This window comes from Papio anubis, chromosome 17 (assembly GCF_008728515.1).
Source record: "Papio anubis isolate 15944 chromosome 17, Panubis1.0, whole genome shotgun sequence".
NCBI classification, from domain to species: domain Eukaryota; kingdom Metazoa; phylum Chordata; class Mammalia; order Primates; family Cercopithecidae; genus Papio; species Papio anubis.
The window spans coordinates 59,836,281-59,858,849 of NC_044992.1; the positions used below are offsets into that span (position 1 = coordinate 59,836,281).

Genomic DNA, 22,569 nt, shown 5'->3' on the forward strand with positions numbered 1-22,569 from the left:
CATGTTGATATGCATAGCCCTAAATTACTTAAGATTGATCTGTAGAATTCTATCCAATGAATAAGCCACAATTCAACTGTTTTCCTGTTGATGGACATTTTGGTTGTTTTTAGCTTGGTTGATTGTTTCTTTGCTTTTATAAACAATGTTAAATGCTCTGCGTTGTTCTATGTGGGAAATACACTAGGGGAGAAGAAAAGACACACACGCTACCTTTAAGGGTAGACAAGCTTTATCCCACGTAAATGGCAATGCGGATATAATAAGTAAATGATATAATAGGCAAATTGATACAGTGAGCAAATTGTAATGGAAAGGGAAGGGAAAAGTGATATATCTGTTTACACTCACCAGACTATGGAGGATTTGTCACTAGACTGCAGGCTGGGCTCCAGAGTCGGCCACCCATCTGTGCACAGACGAGGAGCATTCTCATGAAGCTTGGGCAGAGCCTGGGACCCTAGCTGTTTTTGTAACGAGTTGTTTGGCATGAGGTCCAGTCACAAGGGCCTTTCGGGACTGGGCTCAAGGAACACAAAAAGGTCAACTTGTTTTTGTGATTTTCTGCTGGTTTTTTTTTGTTTGTTTTTTGTTCTTAACCACCGTATAGGAATAAATTGAAATAGAGATTTCTCCCCAACAGCGCTGGATGAACGCCTCAAGGGGCTCACACAGCCTGTTCCAACCTTTGGTGACCATTGTTTGTGTCCATGTTCAATTGAGTTCAAATTTAATATTTAACTTTTCCTTCACATGCATATGCATAAGGATAGTTTCTCTAGAGAAGTATTTTTCTGTGAGCTGCAAGCAGCATGTTTCAAAAGTAGAAAGAGAATAGAATAGAAAATATTGGTAGGAGAGAAGATACTATTATAAAGCATGTAGTGAGAATAGTGTTTTATAGAGCTTTTGTTTTCAGGGGTATGTGTACTGGATAAGATGTAAAATAATATTTCTTACTTGGTTGTGGGCAAATGGGTTTGCAGGCTGTTCAGTTATATGCAGAACCTTAAACTTGACTAATTACTGAATTGCTGTCTGAAGTTGTGAAGTTTACAGTCCCAATGGTGGTATACTCCTGTTTCCATTGTTCTGCATCCTTCCCAATAGTTTGTTTGGTTAAACTGTTAAATTTTTGTCCATTGAGGAGTATGAGAACAGTTATTTCAGTGTGGTTTTACTTTGCTTTTTCTTGCTAACTAGTGAGCTTGGGGTCCTTTTTTTTTTTTTTTTTTTTAAATGCAGGAAAATTAATGTAATTCACCTGGTAGATAGATACCTGATCAGTGTTGAAAATGATAATGAGTGTAATGCTCAGTGGTGTATTCTGAATACACTTCTGTGAATAAGTGAAATGACGTGACTTTCTTATACTAATGATTGACAGTTGAGGGGCTTAAATGGTTTAATTTAATGTGTTCTCTCTTTATACACTGTAGTCTGTGTTCAATTCTATAAACTTGAATCTTTGAATTTAGTATAATGACTTTGTATTTATATAAGACTATCAGTAGTCAGTAGCAGCATCATTTTATTGATGTGAGTATTAAAAGTTTTATGTTTGTATAGATACCTGTCCAATTTTTTCTTTTAAAATTTTATGATGAAAATACATGCATGAATTATTTTTTAAAGTATAAAAAAGTAAAAAGAAATTAGTCTTCTTTTCCTGTCCCCCAACTCTCCCCAGAAGCAACTACTCTAAAAAGATTCTTATATGACCTCTTAGATATATATACTTTATCACTATCCCCTTGCCCTCCTCTTTTTTTTTTTTTTTTTAAGGGGGGTTCCCTCTGTTTCCCCCGGGGGGGTGCAAGGGGCCGAGCTCAGCTCACTGCAAGCTCCGCCTCCTGGGTTTATGCCATTCTCCTGCCTCAGCCTCCCGAGTAGCCGGGACTACAGGCGCCCGCCACCTCGCCTGGCTAGTTTTTTGTGTTTTTTAGTAGAGACGGGTTTCACCGTGTTAGCCAGGGTGGTCTCGATCTCCTGACCTCGTGATCCGCCCGTCTCAGCCTCCCAAAGTGCTGGGATTACAGGCTTGAGCCACCACACCCGGCCTCCTTTTTATTTTTAGTTTCTTTATTCAAATGACATTCTATTCATTGTTGTGTAGCTGTTCATTCCTTCTGCTTAACACTGTATCTTAAAGATTGTTTCATTTTAACACATAGGAATTTTACCACTACTGAATTTTATTCCATTGTGTGGATGCATCATAATTCTTTTAACTATTTATGTATATTTAGATTAAAAAGAAAACCCATGCAAAAGTTTCAGCTTTTTTTTTTTTTTTGAGACGGAGTCTTGCTCTGTTTCTCAGGCTGGAGTGCAGTGGCGTGATCTCCGCTCACTACAAGCTCCTTCGCCTCCTGGGTTCACGCCATTCTCCTGCCTCAGCCTCCCGAGGAGCTGGCACTACAGGCGACCGCCACCACGCCCGGCTAATTTTTTTTGTATTTTTAGTAGAGATGGGGTTTCACCGTGTTCGCCAGGATGGTCTCGATCTCCTGACCTCGTGATCCGCCCGCCTCGGCCTCCCAAAGTGCTGGGATTACAGGCATGAGCCACTGCGCCCGGCCAAGTTTCAGCTTTTGTAAACTATATTGAATTAAATATTTTGTACTTAAATGAATGTGTGAGTATGTAGGATTAATTCCAGGAGGTGAAATTACAGGGTCTCAAAGGGATATACATTTAGATAGATTTTTGCCAAATTGCCTTCTAAAAATTCAACCAATTTATACTCTCCCAAAAATAGATCAGAATGGGCCGTGTGCGGTGGCTCACACCTGTAATCCTAGCACTTTGGGAGGCCGAGGTGGGTGGACCACCTGAGGTCAGGAGTTTGAGACCAGCCTAGCCAATGTGGTGAAACCCCATCTCTACTAAAAAATACAAAAATTAGCTGGGGGTGGTGGCGCCTGCCTGTGGTCCCAGCTACTCAGGAGGCTGAGACAGGAGAATCGCTTGAATCTGGGAGGCGGAGGTTGCAGTGAGCTGAGATTGTGCCACTGCACTCCAGCCTAGGTGACGGCTCTAGGTGATTAAGTGAGATACATACGTTTGTTAAAAACAAAACTCTCAATTATGTATATTGATACATTTATATACTTACATATGTATATCTGGATATCACATCTCATAAATTGGGGAACAGGTATCTAAAAAGTTGTTTAACTGACTGGTAAGAAATGTAGTCTGTTGTCTGTTTCCTAGGTAAGCCACTTTTCTTTTCCCCCAGCATTGGAATTCTTCTCTCCTCCTCTGCACTTCTTTCCTTTCTGTCCTCACCTTGAGCCCATGCTTCACTGTGGAACTCTGCTTAGGAGGTACTTCTGGCAGAAAAAAAGAGGTCTACCCTGGGAACTTCCTGTCTGGTTGTTGACAGGCATTTCTGTATTACAGCTGACTGTGTGAGATCTGTTGCCCCTGCTTTGTGCTGTGTATCTTGTGTGTAAATGTTTTTTCTCATTCATATTCTTGTCAAATCATTCATAAATGCAGTTATTTATTATTATTATTATTTCCTTAGAGATCCTTGTTCTGACACTGTTATGTTTTAATCATGGTTACCTGTGAGCCAGTTAATCCCTCTAGGTAATTGAGAACTGATTATAATTTTTTTACTTCTGGTTTATAGTCTAATGGGAAAACTTTGAATTTAGATTTTCTGTAGACTTAAAAATTAGAGCTGAATCATTGCTTCTTCATATTATTTTAACTTGACAATTATTAAAGAAATGTGCTTATCTATTTTAGGGGGGTATATGTTCAAATAGGAAATTTGTAGAAATGATGTAATATATTGATTTGTAATGATGTCATTTCTTTATTTACAGGTAGGCGAAAACCAAGAGTACATCGGCCTCGTTCTCCGATATTGGAAGAAAAAGACATCCCGCCCCTTGAATTTCCCAAGTCCTCTGAGGATTTAATGGTGCCTAATGAGCATATAATGAATGTTATTGCCATTTACGAGGTACTGCGGAACTTTGGCACTGTTTTGAGATTATCTCCTTTTCGCTTTGAGGACTTTTGTGCAGCTCTGGTGAGCCAAGAGCAGTGCACACTCATGGCAGAGATGCACGTTGTGCTTTTGAAAGCAGTTCTGCGTGAAGAAGACACTTCCAATACTACCTTTGGACCTGCTGATCTGAAAGATAGCGTTAATTCCACGCTGTATTTCATAGATGGGATGACGTGGCCAGAGGTGCTGCGGGTATACTGTGAGAGTGATAAGGAGTACCATCACGTTCTTCCTTACCAAGAGGCAGAGGACTACCCATATGGACCAGTAGAGAACAAGATCAAAGTTCTACAGTTTTTAGTTGATCAGTTTCTTACAACAAATATTGCTCGAGAGGAATTGATGTCTGAAGGGGTGATACAATATGATGACCATTGTAGGGTTTGTCACAAACTTGGGGATTTGCTTTGCTGTGAGACATGTTCAGCAGTATACCATTTGGAATGTGTGAAGCCACCTCTTGAGGAGGTGCCAGAGGACGAGTGGCAGTGTGAAGTCTGTGTAGCACACAAGGTGCCTGGTGTGACTGACTGTGTTGCTGAAATCCAAAAAAATAAACCATATATTCGACACGAACCTATTGGATATGACAGAAGTCGGAGGAAATACTGGTTCCTGAACCGAAGACTCATAATGTAAGTAAATCTGGTCTTAATTTTTTGTATGCATTTAAAATTAAACCAGTTTCCTTCATGATTGATATAGCAGACCTATGCTGTTGATGTGGTATAAACCTTTGTAACTTAATAGTTATACAGTTAAATAATTTCTTAATTGAAGGAATATGTGCATTAAAATAGCTTTTAAGAAGGTAAAGGAAACATATATGAAAGAAGCAAAATTCCATTGTTTTTGATGCCTAGGATAAGAAATAGAATGTTTCTAGGTGGGCTGGGCACAGCAGCTCACACCTGTAATCCCAGCACTTTGGGAGGCCGAGGTGGGTGGATCACCTGAGGTTGGGAGTTTGAGACCAGTCTGGCCAACGTGGTGAAACCCCACCTCTACTGAAAATACAGAACTTAGCCAAGTGTGGTGGCACATACCTGTAATCCCAGCTACTCGGGAGGCAGAGACAGGAGAATTGCTTGAACCTCGGAGGCGGAGGCTGCAGCCAGCTGAGATCATGCCACTGCATTCTAGCCTGGGTGACAGAGACAGATTCTGTCTCAAAAAAAAAAAAAAAAAAAATGTTTCTAGGTGGAATACCACTGTGAGCCTGTTTTTGGCCTAGCTCAGGTCATCCATCCCTAACTTTGGTGTCAGGATTGTTTTACTTCTCTTTTTTGGTTTTGCCGTATCTGTATGTAAAATGGAACAGCAAGAAAAATACCTAGTTGTCTAAGGAAAGGTCAGCTCTGCCATTATTGGTTGGAATCCCCCAGGAGAAGATGATCCCAACAGACTCAGGGTCATAGTCTGGCCTCAGTGTTCCTGAGGGTTTTCGAGAAGCTCTTCTGAGAAGTCTGTGGGCGAGGTCAGGAGACAGTCTCAGGATTTACCTCAGTCAGGGCATCAGGCAGGGTTGTAGTGTGGACTGAGTATCTGACATCTTGTGGCTGTAGGGTCAGAGAGATGGCTACTTTGTATCTTCAGCTTCTGAAGTCTTCAAAGCCCTCTTCCAGTTCTTAGAATTAGGTCAAATGAAAAAATCTGGTAGGATGAAATGAATGTCAGAGCAGGGCATGGAAAGGAGAGTAGAAACTTTATCAGTGTGCTGTTGAGAAATCTGAATCCACACTGATTCTTCATTCTTTGTGGCTGGAAGCTTATAGAATCTTCCCTGTCTATGGTGTTCCGCAGTTTTACAGTGATACGCCCTTGTGTGGGCCGCTCTCATCCACGAGGTAATTTTGGTGGACATTTTCAATCTGGCAATTGTGTTCTTTGATTCTGAGAACTTCTCTTGACAACTTCCTCTTTTCCCTCTTGTATTTATCTTGAGCTATGATTTTATTGAATGTTGGACTTCCTGTTTTGGTCTTCTGACTTTCTTATCATTCTCTCCAGTTTTCCTCTTTGTCTCTTTTTCTCTTTGGGGTATGTGTATGTGTTCAGTTTCTTAAGATTTCCTTATCTTGGTCGTCCAACCCTACTATCCAGTTTTTCCTTTCTGCTACCATATTTTTATTATCTAAGAGCTCTTTTGTTTTTAGAATCTTCCTTTAAAAAAAAATAGTAAAATCCTCTTTCTGTGTCTTGGATATAGTATTTTCTCTTAACTTTCTGAGGCCATTAATGACAGATTTTTTTCTCTCCTCTGTGCGTGGTCTGTTTTTTCTAAGTTGCTTCTTCCTATTCTTTGTTTTGGTTTTTCTATTTCATATTCAGATGTTTATTAATTCTTAATTTTCTGCTCCTCATTATCATTGTGGTACATGTAGCCAGTTGGAAGCTCTGAGCCAGTGGATGGGCCTTATCAAATTGACTTAACCATTGGATGATTTTCACTGTCTCTTTTATTAGGGGAAATCCCTCTTGTCAGTATCTTGAGGTCTGTCCTCGAGAGTAAGCTCTAGAGGAGCGATGGCATGGAAAGGCCTTTTCCTGTTTCCTGCTTGAAGCATGAAGGTCTTGCTAGTGGTATTCTGGTGGCTGAGTGGTGGACGAAAGCTTCATTTATTGTGCACACAGCATTTACTATGTGTATTGTCACTTAAATCCTCAGTTTTCTGTACAATACCTTTGTTCACAACTGAACATGGTTTCTCCCAGTCCAGGGAACCTCAATTTAACTCCTCCAGAGACTAGACCTTTGATAGCTTGAAGGGGAGAGAGATGGTTTAGAAATCTACTCCAGCCGGTTCCCTATTCTAGAGACACCTACCCCTCCTCGTTATCATTGCTTTTTGAGGATTGTGTTCTCAACCTCACCTTCCTTTTTAGTTTGAGATGGACTTTCTTGGGTCTGCTGAGGCAGTAATCACTGTTCATCTACATTCGGATTTTTTTGTTGTTGTTGTTACTATGTCTCCCCTACTTTATCCTTATGAGTTTGTCTTTAACAATTTTTTTTCTTTTTTTCGAAGACAGGATCTCCCTTTGTCACCCAGGCTCTGGAGTGCAGTGGCACTATCTCGGCTAACTGCAGCCTCGACCTCCTGGGCTCAAGCAGTCCTCCTGCTTCAGCCCCCCAAGTAGCTGGAACTACAGGTGTGTGCCACCATGCCCGGCTAATTTTTGCATTTTTTGTAGAGACAGGGTTTCACCACGTTACTCAGGCTGGTCTCGAACTTGTGAGCTCAAGCCATCTGCCCTCCTCGGCCTCTCAAAGTGCTGGGATTATAGGCGTGAGCCACTGCGTCCAGCCTAACAATATTTCTTTAGCATGGTTTTAAGAAGTGTTCAGGAGGGAGCAAAATGAAATCTGTCACCTTAACCCAGAAACTGCTATGAGAAACAATACATAAGGTTTTAAATGTATATTCTGTGTCTTTTGGTTTGGATCAGATATTTTAAGAAATATGTGTAAAATATGTGTAATTTTTTTCTTTTCTTGCTCCCTTACCTCCCATACATGTGGTCATGGATTCCTTGTGCCGTTTTTTGTTTTTGTCTTTGTTTTGACATTTTGCTGTTGAGGTGGTAACACGGAAACCTTTGTCAGCAAGGTCATTCCAAATGGTGAAATAACTGTAACCACAGTTTTAAAGTTTATTGCTCTCGGGAAGCTGAGGCACAGGAATCACTTGAACCCAGGAGGCAGAGGTTGCAATGAGCCGAGATGGCGCCACTGTACTCCAGCCTGGGTGATGGAGTGAGACTCTGTCTGTCTCAAAAAAAAAAAAAAAAAAAGTTTACTGCTGTGTTGTCATTGTAAGTGGAAATTCAGTCATGCTGCCTGTCAGGGAGCCCGGTGCTGTACTCTGTATAGAGATTCCGCAGTTAGCAGGTCACGTTCACACAGTCTCAAGTGCCTTCCTGAAAGGAGCTCATAGTCATCAGGATGACTGGGAACAAATTAGGAAGTAAGTGAAATTTAGTCCATGTTCCAGTTCTCCCATTCCTGTGCCTGCCTTCTGTGCTGCTTGTCCTCACCCTTTGGATATTCACTCTCACTGCCTCTTTCTTTCCCTGTGCTGCGCTTTTTGGCCAGATAGAGACCAAAGCTGCCTTGTCCACATACAGAAAAACCTTGACCTCTTTAAGGCTCATTACACAGTAATCAGTGGTATAGGTCTTAGTTTCGGAGACCTGTAAATAGAAGTAGTTGTGATAAATTAGGAATAGCCAAGAGCAACATTTATTGAGCACTTCCACGCGTGCCTCACAGTGTCCTAAGAATTTTATGTATTTTAAATTAATCCTTCCAACAGCCCAATAATGCAGGTACTTTATTTTTTAATTTTTATTTTATTTTTAATTATTTTTGGAGACAGGGATTCACTGTCGCCCAGGCTAGAGTACAGTGGCATGATCATGGCTCACTGCAGTCTCAGTCTCCCAGGCTTGGGCCATCCTCTCACCTCAGCCCCGCTAGGAGCTGGGACTACAGGCACGTGCCACCACGTCCAGCTGATTTTTTAATTTTTAATTTTGTAGGGGTCTCACCGCGTTGGCCAGGCTGGTCTCGAACTCCTGGGTTCAAGCAATCCTCCCATCTCAGCCTCCCAAAGTGGTAGGATTACAGGCCTGAGCCACCATGCCCTGCCTTGCAGGCACTATTTTTGTGTGCATTTTATAGATGAAGAGCCTAAATCTCAAAGAGGTTAAATAATTTGCCCTTGATTTTGCCCAAGACCCTGTGGCTCTTAGGAGTTAGAACCTGGAATTTTTTTCAGAGCATGTTTTATGAGAGTATTTTCAGTACCTTATTTTATACTGTAGTCTAGTTTTCAAACCATCTTCTTGAGAAGTCTGCAACTTGCATTGTTTTAGCTGTTAAAGCCAGTGCTTTATAACTTGGGGAGAAAGATCCTAAAATGGTTTTTGTTATTTCTGCAGTGAGTATTTATGAAATCTTAACAAATTTGAAATAAAGGCATTCTTAGAAAATCTAAACTAAGTGGCATTTCAGAAAAGTTCTGTTTCCTGATATATCAGTATCAATATATGAAACAGCATTCAGGGAAGCAAAATATATACTATTTTATAGTTACATAAATGCAAACCTTTGGAATCACATGACTCAGATGACTTTTTAATACCTGTGGGTGAATTTTTGATGCATTATTGAGGAAATCAAATATTTTATTTTTCTTAGTGCAACAGTAAAATTCTTAAGTTATGTTTGTCAATAAAACTGTTCATTTAAGTTTATTTGCTTTAAAAGCTATAGTTGGCCGGGCGCGGTGGCTCAAGCCTGTAATCCCAGCACTTTGGGAGGCTGAGACGGGCGGATCACGAGGTCAGGAGATCGAGACCATCCTGGCTAATACGGTGAAACCCCGTCTCTACTAAAAAAATACAAAAAACTAGCCGGGCGTGGTGGCGGCACCTGTAGTCCCAGCTACACGGGAGGCTGAGGCAGGAGAATGGCATAAACCCGGGAGGCGGAGCTTGCAGTGAGCTGAGATCCGGCCACTGCACTCCAGCCTGGGCGACAGAGCGAGACTCCGTCTCAAAAAAAATAAAAATAAATAAAAATAAACATAGTGATAATTAAGTATTCTGTGTCGACAATTTTGACAAATCTGAAAGATTTTACATCTTTTATGAAAATGAGATTAAAATAATTTCAGTTTAACTGTACCTTTGTGGTAGATTGTATGTGGACTCCTGGTGATTTTAAAGTCAGGTAAAATTTTCACACAGTTTATAGTATGCAGAGGTTTTAATTGTAATGTTAGCAATTTTTATAGAAATTAAGTTTTCCATTATTGCTTTTAATAAGTGCTTAAAATATGTTATTTGTATAGATTGGTGAAGCATATAATAAAAAAGGTTCTTATATATGAATTTATAGTCCACCTGAGGAGCCAAGACATGCTCAGTGTATAACTTAGAGGCCAGTTTTCATTCATTATGTAAGTGGGCCAATCTGTCTTAACTATTGCTTTTATCCTGTCAATCCTTTGAAATTGAGACCTACTGAAATAGAAATTACCAGATTAGATTAGTACATTTTTCTGTCACTCTCCATTCTAAACAAAATTACGCGAACACAGCATTATATTTTTTTTTTTTTTGGAGAGAGAGAGTCTGTGTTGCCAGGCTGGTCTCGAACTCCTGGGCTCAAGCGATCCTCCAGCCTTGGCCTCCCAAAGTGCTAGGATTACAACAGGCATGAACCACCACACGCCTTTAAACGGCATTTTAAAAATCTGTATTCTTTTTAGTTTCCAAATAACTAAACTATGCTTTTAAATCTATCCAGCTTTCTACTCCCCATTCTAGGTACAAGCCACATATTAACTTACTGACTTTAGTTGCCATCAGACCTGTGTCTGAATTTCTTCTGTCCGCGTTCAGTTCTGTATGTCCAGCAGACTCCTGGACGTGTCCACAAAGCAGGCACCTCAAAGATGTTTAAAACTGAACTCATCATTTCCCCCCATTACCTACTCTTCGTCCAGTGTTCTCGTCTTAGTAAATGGGATTACTGTCCCACCAGCTGCTCAAACTAGAAATATGGGAATAAACTTTTTCCTTTATTGTTTGTTATGCCTTTAAAATAAATATTGAATCAGTTTCTCTCCATTCCCACTATCCCTCCATGATACAAGCCAGTGTCATCTTCATTAGACTAGTCAGTCACCCTAAAGTGGTCAAGTGGTCTATATGTAACCCCCTACCCCAACCCTCCAAGATTTTTTTTTTTTTTTTTTTTTTTGAGATGGAGTCTCACCCATGCTGGAGTGCAGTGGCCCAATCTTGGCTCACTGCAACCCCCTGTCTCCCAGATTCAAGCGATTCTCATACTTTAGCCTCCCGAGTAGGTGGGATTACAACTACTAATTTTGTAGTTTTAGCAGAGACGGGGTTTCACCATGTTGGCCAGGCTGATACTGAACTCCTGACCTCAGGTGATCAACCTGCCTTGGCCTCCCAGCGTGTTGGGATTACAGATGTGAGCCACTATGTCCAGCCATACATAGCTGGATGATTTTTTAAAACAGCAATTTTGATCATGTCTCCTTTCCCCTAAGTTGAAAAACCTTTTAATTACAGTTACTTCCATTTGCTCTTTTTTTTTTTTTTTTTTTGAGACGGAGTCTCTCTCTGTCACCCAGGCTGGAGTGCAGTGGCTGGATCTCAGCTCACTGCAAGCTCCACCTCCCGGGTTCACACCATTCTGCTGCCTCAGCCTCCTGAGTAGCTGGGACTAAAGGCACCCGCCACCTCGCTCAGCTAGTTTTTTTGTATTTTTTAGTAGAGACGGGGTTTCACCGTGTTAGTCAGGATGGTCTCGATATCCTGACCCAGTGATCCGCCCGTCTCGGCCTCCCAAAGTGCTGGGATTACAGGCTTGAGCCACCGCGCCTGCCCCCATTTGCTCTTAACAGAAACTTCAGACTCTTGAACACAGATCCCTAACTTTGTACATTTAATTATCTTGGTTTCTAACACTTAAAACCAAATAAAAAGCAAACAAAAGCACCTAAAAACCTGTTGGCTAACTAACTCATTCTTCAGGTCTCAGCCTATTTATGCTACTTCCTAGAGCTTCCTTTGCCTGCACCCCTTTCTTTCCCTGAACCCCTTTTTCTCTTGCATCCTGAAATACTACTTTTTAAAACACCCATCCTACCAATAGTTTTTTTGTTTTGTTTTGTTTTTTGAGACAAGTCTCACTTTGTTGCCCGGGCTGGAGTGCAGTGGCACAACCTCGGCTCACTGCAACCTCCGCTTCCCAGGTTCAAGTGATTCTCCTGCCTCAGCCTCCCAAGTAGCTGGGATTACAGGTGCCCACCACCACACCTGGCTAATTTTTGTATTTTTAGTAGAGATGGGGTATCACCATGTTGGTCAGGCAGGTCTTGAACTCCCGACTTCAGGTGATCCACCTGCCTCAGCCTCCCAAAGTGCTGGGATTTCAGGTGTGAGCCACCATGCCCAGCCCAGTTATTTGTTTTAAGGTAAATATTATATATTTCATAAGGTGAGGAAAATGAGGACAACTATGTATGTTATACCCATGAAGTGCTGGTACTACTCTAAATACTTTATATATTTTAATTCTAACTGCAGCGTCTTCCAGGATACGTACCATCACCCTGTCTTTCAGATGGAGAGACTGAGGCATAGAGAGTTTTAAGTAGTTTATCCAAGATCACACAACTACTCAGTGATGGAATCGGGATTTGAATCCAGGCATTCGGGCTCCAGAATGTGCTCCTAAGCACTACTTGGGCTGTTTGACCAAGAGCTTAGGACCTAGCTTTTGTCTTTAATTGCTGAATTGCTAGTTGTATCAGTTTCCTGCGGCTGCTGTAACAAAGTACTATAAAACTGGGTAGTTTAAAACAGAGAAATTGATTATTTAACAGTTTTGGAGAATAGAAGTCTGAACTCAAAGGTGTCAGCAGGGCCATGCTCCCTCTGCAGGCCCTGGGAAAAAATCCTTGCTTTTTTTGGCCTTTTCTAGCTTCTAGCACCCCAAGTGTTCTTGGCTTGCTGGCAGCATGATTCCAATCTCGCTGTCACCATCTTTTCAAGGCAGCCTAGGTTTTTTCTATCAACTATCTAACAGTTCTTCCAGCCTCTTCCCATTACTCAATTCTAAAACCACTTTCACATTTTTGAGTATGTTAGCAGTAAGCACCCTACTTCCCATACCAAAAGTTGGGAGTTTCCTAGGGCCACCATTACAAAGTACCACAAATGGGGTGGCTTTAAAAAAATATGAATTTATTGTCTCACAGTCCTGGAGGCCAGAAGTCTAAAATCATAAGTCAGTAGGGTTGGTTTTTCTGGAGACTCTCAAAGAGAATCTGTTCCATGTCTGTCTCCTAGCTTTTGGCAGTCCTTGGCATTTCTTGGTTTACAGACAGACACATCACTCCAGTTTCTGCCTCTATGCTACCTTCTTTTCTTTTTCTTTTTTTTTTGAGACATGGAGTCTCTGTCACCCAGGCTTCAGTCCAGTGGCAGGATCTCGGCTCACTGCAACCTCCACCTCCCAGGTTCAAGCGATTCTCCTACCTCTGCCTCCTGAGTAGCTGGGACTACAGGTGCCCGCCACCACTCCTGGCCAATTTTTTGTATTTTTAGTAGAGACGGGGTTTCGCCGTGTTAGCCAGGTTGGTCTCCATCTCCCAACGTTGTGATCTGCCCGCCTCGGCCTCCCCAAGTGCTGTGATTACAGGCATCATCCACCTCACTCGGCCCATTACCTTCTTTTCTATGTGTCACCCTGGGTCCTCTCCTTTTCTAAGGATACCAGTCGTTTGACTTAGGGGCCACCCTAAATCCAGGATGATTTTTATCTCAAGATCCTTAACTAATTACATCTGCAAAGACCCTATTTCCAAATAAGATCACATCCTGAGGTTTCAGGTGGACATGAACTTTGGGAGACATTATTCAACTCATCTCACTAGTGTTCTTTACTCTTCATTTCTATGAGTTTGTTTAGAAATGAAACTTGAAACTTATTGTTAGTCATTAACCTTCTACTTATCTAACCTAGGTAAAAGTCAAAGAAGCTTTAGAATGTAGACATACAATATGTATCTTTACTCTTAATTATATTTGTAGCAAACCTTTTCTTGCCAGCCTGTCTTCTCTTTGCCACCCTATGAGTCCTTGAGAATGTGTGCCAAGTGGTAACTTCAGGGAAGCCGGGCCAGTTTGGGTGAACCTGAGGAACGTGGTAGGCCTTATAGGAACCAGAGCTTCTACAGAACCACATTATAACTCCAAAACCAAATATACATACATAATGTATATTTGTACCGAAAGCTGTTGTCACTTTTACAGGGACAGATAATTTTGATTATATAAACTGTATATAGGCCAAGTAACTTAAGTATTAAAAAAACAACTTTTCAGCCCAGTGCGGTGGCTCATGGCTGTAATCCCAGCCCTTTAGGAGGCCGAGGTGGGCAGATTGCTTGAGGCCAGAAGTTCAAGACTGTCCTGGCCAACATGGCAAAACCCTGTCTCTACTGACAGTAGAAAAATTAGCAAAGCGTGGTGGTGCGTGCCTGTAAATCCCACCTTCTTCAGAAGCTGAGGCACGAGAAATTCTTGAACCCCGGAGGCAGAGGTTGCAGTGAGCCTAGATTGTGCCACTGCACTCCAGCCTGGATGACAGAGCGAGACTCTGTCAAAAAAAAAAAAAAAAAAAAAGCCTGGCCACGGTGCCTCATGCTTGTAATCCCAGCACTTTGGGAGGCTGAGGCAGGTGGATCGTGAGGTTGGGAGTTTGAGACCAGCCTGACCAACATAGTGAAACCCCATCTCTACTAAAAACACAAAAATTAGCCAGGTGTGGTGGCATGTGCCTATAGTCACAGCTACTCAGGAGGCTGAGGCAGGAGAATTGCTTGAACCTGGGAGGTGGAGATTGTAGTGAGTCAAGATTGCACCACTGCACTCCAGCCTGGGCAACAGAGCGAGACTCCGTCACAAAAAAAAAAAAAAAGAAAAAAATTAAAACAAAACAGACCAGAAAAACCCCCAACTTTTCTTTGAATGGATTAGCAGGTATTTGCTGTTTTGCTACTTTATGCTTTAATGAATTTATCTTTCTGTGGCTTCAAGAAGAAAAATGTTAAGTCAGTGAATACCGTATAGGTTGAGTATCCCTTATCTAAAATGCTTTGGATCAGAAGTATTACGGGCTTTGGAATATTTGCATTATACTTACCAGTTGATCATTCCTAATCTGAAAATCTGAAATGCTCCAATGAGCATTTCCTTTGAATGGCATGTTGGCACTCAAAAACTTTTGGATCTTGGAGCATTTTGGATTTCAGATTTTCAGATTAAGGGTACTCCACCCATATCCTTTTATTTATCTGTGATTTAATATAGGTCTTCTTTCTTCAGAATTACTGGATGACTCCTTCCTGGTATGCTGCTAAATTGTTTTTCATTTATTACCTTAATAATAATATTGAACATTTCTTGATCACTGATGTGCCCTGGCACTGTGGTAGATGCCTTATCGTTACACCTTTAAGTCTTATAGTGGCCTGCAGGCAGGTTTTATTATATCCTCATTTTACAAGTGAGGTAAATAGAATGGCTTAGAGACTCAGAGAGCTTGTATCTTGTCCATGTCCACATATCTTATAAGCAAATGAGTGTATTTAAAGCCAGATCTCTCCTAAAGCCCAGTTCTTTCAGTTCCCTCAGTTTGCCATTGAGTAAACAGGAAAATCAGACTCACTCTCATCAGGTGCTGCACGCATACTCTGGAATTCCTTTTGAGTGCGGACAGAAATACCATTATATGTTTCTCTACGTCTAGTCCCAGACATTAATTTGCCTGTTTGATTTAAGTTAGTGACCATCTCTGTTAAAGTCTTTAACTCCATTAAAAGTGAATGGAACTTTAGGAGAGTTTTAGGCAGGAGAGGAAGCTCCCCTTCTCTCCAGTTTGGGCTTCGATTGTCCAGAAGTAGAGAAGAGGGATGAGATATTATTTGAGATAACCCCTTCAAGAACCACAGCTTAGCAAAGCATTTACACCATTTTGTTGGAAATATATCTAAACTATATTATAAAATTAGCTGGCTGTTGTGGCACATGTCTGTAGTCCTAGCTACGTGGGAGGCTGAGGCAGGAGAATTGCTTGAGCCTAGGAGTCTGAGTATGCAGTGAACCGTGATGGTGCCACTGCACCCTAGCCTAGGCGACAAAGTGAGGCCCTGTCTCTAAAATAAATTTATTTTATTCTAAAATAATTCTAAATACATTCTTCTCATCATATTGTTACATTGATGATCTTAAAGTTGATTGAGAAGTAGCCGAAACTGGCTTCTACAAAGTACTCTCACGAGGTTCTGAATTTTGAGGTCATCTTTCTTTGTGTCATGTTTGTTAGATGTCCTTTCTCAGAGTAAATCGAGTTTGAATAAGACCTGCAGGGATCTCTTGTGAGCACCTATATTGAGTGTTAGTGCATAAGCTTTGTTTTAACTTTTCACTGGGTAGATGAACTGTCAGATAAGTGGCATTATGTGTAACATATATTTTCCCCTATTTTTAAACAGAGAAGAAGATACAGAAAATGAAAATGAAAAGAAAATTTGGTACTACAGCACAAAGGTCCAGCTTGCAGAATTAATTGACTGTCTAGACAAAGATTATTGGGAAGCAGAACTCTGCAAAATTCTAGAAGAAATGCGTGAAGAAATCCACCGACACATGGACATAACTGAAGACCTGACCAATAAGGCTCGGGGCAGTAACAAATCCTTTCTGGCGGCAGCTAATGGTGAGAGGGGCATTTTCTCATTTTATTTTTGTTAAGTCTGAGCTAAACTGTTGGTAAGAAATCACTGCAAAATTTGAAAATAAAGTTTTCAAGAACAGTTATGCATTGCTTAATGATGGGGATACATTCTGAAAAATGTGTCATTTGGCAATGTCATCATTGTGTGAACATCACAGAGTACACTTACACAAACCATACACCTAGGTTATATGGCATAGCCTATTGCTGCCAGACTGCAAACCTGTACGTCATGTGACTGTCCTGAATCCCATAGGCAGTTGTAGCACAACGGCAGGTATTTATGTATCTAAGCATATCTAAACATTTGAAAAGGTAATACATATAATCTTATGGGATCACCGTCATGTATGTGGTTCCTGGTGGACGGAAACATTGTGCAGTGCATGACTGTGTATATTTTACGTTTGTTCTCCATATTTCATTTTCCCAAGAGAACCGTGTTCATTCCCACATAAATTAGGGATGCTATACATTTGAGTGTTTTATTTCTGCCTTGGGTCATTACTAATATTCCCTAAATGTTAGTTTGTTTCTTTAATTCAAGTGTCTTATTAAACTTCTTTGACATTCCAGTTTTTAATTTTAAGAAATAATATTCTTTTTGAACTTTTTGCCTTTCTAAAAAATAGAACTTTGAATTTTAGAAAAGTTTTAGATTTATACAAAAGTTGCAAAGATAGTAAAGGGTTTCCATATATCCTGTACTTGGTTGCCCCTGTTATTAACGTCTTAGATTAGTGTGGGATATTTGTTACAACTAATGGACCAGTATTGATACACTGTTACTAACTCAAGTCCATACTTTATTCAAATTTCTTTAGTTTTTGCCTGATGTCCTTCTTCTGCCTCATGATCCTATACCACGTGATATTTAGTCATCATGTTTTCCTCTGGATTGTCGGTTTCTCAGACGTTCCTTGTTTTTGATGGCCTTGACAGTTTGGGGGAGTACTGATTAGGTATTTTGTAGAAAGCCCTCATTATGGGTTTTTCTCATGGTTAGCCTAGGTTTTTGCATTTTGGGGAGGAAGACCACAGAGGTGAAGTACAATTCTCATCTTCTTATCAAGAGTGCATGCTGTCCTCGTGACTTACCACTGATGATGTCAACCTTGGTCCCCTGGTTGAGGCAGTGCTTGTCAGGTTTCTCCACATCCTCCCCCATCCCTCAACTCCCCAATACTGTACTTTCTGGAAGCAAGTCACTGTAAACAGCCACACTTAGGGGGTGGGGAGTTATGTTCTACCTTCTTGAAGGGACAATATCTACATCAATTATTTGGAATTTTTCTGCACAGGAGATTTGTTTATTCATTTAGTTTTTCAGCATTTATTTCTATGAGTATACATTCATGGATATTTTATACTTACTGGATTATAACTGGATATTTATTAGGTCATAATTCAATGTCACCTTACTTTGTTACTCAACTCTTTATTTTTTTAAGTTATAAATACATACATGTCTCAAAAGTTTAAATAGTATAAAGGGTATGCTGTTGTCTCAAAAGTTTAAATAGTATAAAGGGTATGCTGTGAAAAATGAATCTGTCTCCTTCATAATCTCCAATCTGACCTTCCTTTCTCCGGAGGCAATCACTATTGCTATATATTTTTTTGTGCCGCCAGATGTATTCTGTGCATGTTTAATAAATACTACCTGTGTTTAATATAGCCATCACTCAGCATTCTCAAGGATTGCTTCCAGAGCCCTCTGCAGATAGCAAGATCCGTGGATGCCCAAGTCCTGCAGTTGGCCATGTGGAATCTGCTGATATGAAAAGTTGGCATTCCATATCTAAGGGTTCTGCATCCTGAGAATACTGTATTTTCAATTTGAGGTTGGTTGAATCCAAGGATGCAGAACCTTTGGCCACAGAGGGCCAACTGTAGTGCCTTTTCAGTTTTAGCTTAGATAAAATTATTAGGTAAGATTCTGCAAGTACACTGTTAAGTGCCTGATTCTGAGTTCTGCTCTTCTGCATGCATTATCTGCTATACATATAATCCTATTAATTTTCTCCATTCTCCATTTGCTTAAAAATGGAATGTTTATATTTAATAAAGATACCCAGATAGCTGTATCCAAGCTTGTTCTCACATATTCTGCATCAATATTCCTGTGAATTCATGCATATTTTTGGAGAATGATAGGCTCTCACATATAAATACTCTTTGGTGCAAATATACTTTGTCTTCAGAAAAAAGCATTCTTAGTTACCATGAATTATATTTATTCATCTCTGGTAGTTGAAAGTATTTCTCTGTTAGATCTGTTTAGGAAAATGTGTAATTTTTTTATTAGAAAACTTTTAGTATTCAGAAGTCTTTGGGAGATCAGTAATTGCAGTAACACAATCTCCGCCTTAGTCTCCCCTCCATATAGATCAAATCATAGGAAATTTTATTAATTTCAGCCAGCTCACTTCCCCCCTTAATTTCCTTTTGTGACTCATGGCATTAAAATAGACCAATCCCTTTTTGCTCTCCTGTGTTTTAGTACAACAATGGAGAACCATCTTCAGTCCCCTAAAAGGCAGTGTGAGATAGGATTTTATGCCGGGCGCGGTGGCTCAAGCCTGTAATCCCAGCACTTTGGGAGGCCGAGACGGGCGGATCACGAGGTCAGGAGATCGAGACCATCCTGGCTAACACGGTGAAACCCCGTCTCTACTAAAAAAAATACAAAAAAACTAGCCGGGCGAGGTGGCGGGCGCCTGTAGTCCCGGCTACTCGGGAGGCTGAGGCAGGAGAATGGCGGGAACCTGGGAGGCAGAGCTTGCAGTGAGCTGAGATCCGGCCACAGCACTCCAGCCTGGGTGACAGAGCGAGACTCCGTCTCAAAAAATAAATAAATAAATAAATAAAAGAGATAGGATTTTATAAAGTACGTTGAATTAAAATATTTTCCAGAATAAAAAATAAAAATGGAAAAAAACAAAAAAAATATTTTCTGTGTATTAAATTATATATACAGTATAATCATAGTTAAAGAACAAAATCAAAACAGGAATGGACAATCAAGTGTTCAGTGGTTTGATTTGGGGGAATGTAAAAACCTAAAAATGTTAATACAGGGGAATTGATAAATTTCATTATGAAGTATCATGTGATAGAACACTACGTGTTGGAGAGTTAAGTAAAGTACCATGCAAAAACTGTGTGAGATACTTAAATTCTCTTCCTCTAAATAACCAACTGGATTAGATTTTATCATTAAAAAAATAACCAATTAGCATAGTAAAATTGTAGTTGGTTTCCTTTTCGTGTTTTTTGCATTTCCTACAATGAGCATGTTATAGTTCAGTATAATTCAGCATGTAATGTACTTTTAAAAATTAGTTAAACCGGCAGGGCACAGTGGCTCACACCTGTAATCCTAGCACTTTGGGAGACTGAGGCGGGCAGATCATGAGGTCAGGAGATGGAGACCATCCTGGCTAACATGAAACCCTGTCTCTACTAAAAGTACAAACAAACAAAAAAAATTAGCCAGGCGTGGTAGCAGGCACCTGTAGTTCCAGCTACTTGGAAGCCTGAGGCAGGAGAATGGTGTGAATCCGGGAGGCAGAGCTCGTAGTGAGCCACTGCACTCCAGCCTGGGTTACAGAGCGAGACTCTGTCTTAAAAAACAAAACAAAACAAAACAAAAACCACTTAGTTAAACGTTTTATAGTAATGGAGAACAACATAGAGAGCATCGAGCTTTATGCCACAATATGTTCTTAGAAAGTTAGATGAGTAAAATTTGTGTGCTGTGAGATTGCCTTGCAACCTGCAGTTATCCTCTTAGTACTACATGGAGTACATGGAAATAAGGTGAGTTGTACCTTGGGTTTAATGGTGAGATCTGGACCCCAACAATGACATAAATATTGTTTTCTTTCTTTCCTTTTTTTTTTGGCTAAGGTACAACATCAACCTGGTACTAGAGGAGGAGGGGAGGGATTCATGAGAATTGAAAATTGTTGGGGAAGAGAAGGGGACGCTGACATTTTTGAGTGCCTACTGTGGGCCAGGTGCTCAACTAGGTGTTTTACAATTCTTTAATCCTCTCAGCACCTTTTTTTTTTTTCTTTTTTCTTTTCTCTTTTTTGAGACGGAGTCTCGCTCTGTTGCCCAGGCTGAAGTGCAGTGGCGCGATCTCCACTCACTGCAAGCTCCGCCTCCTGGGTTCCCGCCATTCTCCTGCCTCAGTCTCCCGTGTAGCTGGGACTACAGGCGCCCACCACCGTGCCCGGCTAATTTTTGTATTTTTAGTAGAGACAGGGTTTCACCGTGTTAGCCAGGATGGTCTCGATCTCTTGACCTCGTGATCCGCCCGTCTCGGCCTCCGAAAGTGCCGGGATTACAGGCGTGAGCCACGGCGCCCGGCCCCAGCACCTTTTTAAGGAGTGTATTGTTAATGAATTGAACATTCAAATAGAAGAATTCCCCATTAAAACACCAGTCCACCACTGTTAACCTTTATTTGCTTTCTCTGGTAACCAAAATCTTGGCTATAATAGTCAGTTTAGGACCACCCAGTCCAGGTAAATACCCAAAATAATATATAATAAAGCTCTTTAACTTTTGGTTTTATGAGATGAAAACAATGGAAACCACTGGGGTTCTGATAATGGCCAAGAATAATTTACAGCATAACAGGAATTTCAGAATTGTAGCCTGTCCTGATGACTTTCACTTGATGTTAACCTCTCAAACAAAATACTTCATTTCTAATATACAACTCTCTGGTTTTTATACAAACACATGTGTCTACCTTAGGATAGTTTAATTCTATTTTTGATAGTTCAATTTTTCTTCTCCATTTTTCCTCAATATTTTACGAAAAATTTCAAATGTACAGAAAGATTGAAAGAATTATACAGTTACCAGCCTGATCAACATGGCAAAACCCCGTCTCTACTAAAAATACAAAAATTAGCTGGGCCTGGTGGCACACGCCTGCAATCCCAGCTACTTGGGAAGCTGAGGCAGAAGAATCGCTTGAACTCAGAGGTGGAGATTGCAGTGAGCTGAGATTGTGCCACTGCCCTCCAGCCTGGGCAACAGAGTGAGACTTTGTCTCAAAAAAAAAAAAGAAAAGAAAAAAAAGAATGATACAGTAAATACTCATATATTCATTGTCTAGATCTATACTTTATATATTTGTAGCTAAATATACAGCTTACTATATTTGCTTTATCCTGTGCCTGTATGGTAATTATGAAATGCTTTATTTTGCTTATTTGAAGGAAGTTTATTTTTAGAAGAATTTTTTCTAAGTAGAGATGGCTTCTAAAATCTGGTAGGTTAATTCTTTATTTAGTTTTGAAAAATGTTCATGCAAAGTGTAGAATATACTTGTTTATAGAATATGCATATTTAGTATAGATGAGATACAATGTAATTTTCTTTCATCCTTTAATGTTTTTCTCTGCTGAACATTTTGGGTCTGTTTTTATTTTTTGTTGTTGTTGTTGTTTTGTTTTTGTTTTTCTGAGACAGAGTCTCGCTCTGTCACCCAGGCCGGAGTGCAGCGGCATGATCTCGGCTCACTGCAACCTCTGTCTCTTAGGTTCAAGCAATTCTCTTGTCTCAGCCTCCCAAGTAGCTGGGATTACAGGCGTGTGCCACCACGCCTGGCTAATTTTTGTATTTTATGTAGAGACGGGGTTTCACTATGTTAGGCTGGTCTCAAACTTCTAGCCTCAAGTGATTCACCTGCCTTGGCCTCCCGAAGTGCTGGGATTACAGGTGTGAGCCACTGCGCTCGGCCCTATTTTTGGTCTATTTTTCTTACGGCTATGATTGCCATACTTTTTGAACCTGAAACTAGTGTGAATGTGTGTATGTATATACACATATATACATATACACATTTATACAAGAGTGTTTAACAATACAGACTGTTTGAAATTAGAATCTTTATAGAAAATCAGAGAACTATGGTTATGCAACTTGTGTTTTTCAACCAATTTAAATGGTCTAAACTTAGTAGGCAATTAAAACAATTTTGTTGGTTTTATTTTCATTAAATATCACTGGGAAAGTAGGAAGGATGTACAATGATTTGGTTATGAAAAGCTATAGGGTGTAGTTATGTTTCAAAGACAGCCAGGCGTGGTGGCTCATGCCAGTAATCCTAGCACTTTGAGACGGGTGGATCACTTGAGGTCAGGTGTTTGAGACCAGCGTGGCCAACATA

The 22,569-nt window shown here is 40.4% G+C and overlaps 1 protein-coding gene across 21 annotated transcripts in view; it reads left to right on the forward strand.

Moving 5' to 3' along the window:
- The window catches only part of BPTF (bromodomain PHD finger transcription factor), a 150,206-nt gene that overhangs the window by 24,744 nt on the left and 102,893 nt on the right, over nucleotides 1-22,569 (forward strand). For all 21 annotated transcript variants that reach the window (XR_004179290.1, XR_004179289.1, XR_004179292.1 and 18 more), the window contains exons 2-3: nucleotides 3,843-4,665; nucleotides 16,135-16,358. Coding sequence is in view for 17 of the 21 variants with exons in the window: in XM_031657147.1 (XP_031513007.1) it covers nucleotides 3,843-4,665; nucleotides 16,135-16,358 (1,047 nt within the window). In the remaining 4 variants the exon portion in view is untranslated. The remainder of the gene's footprint in view (nucleotides 1-3,842; nucleotides 4,666-16,134; nucleotides 16,359-22,569) is intronic.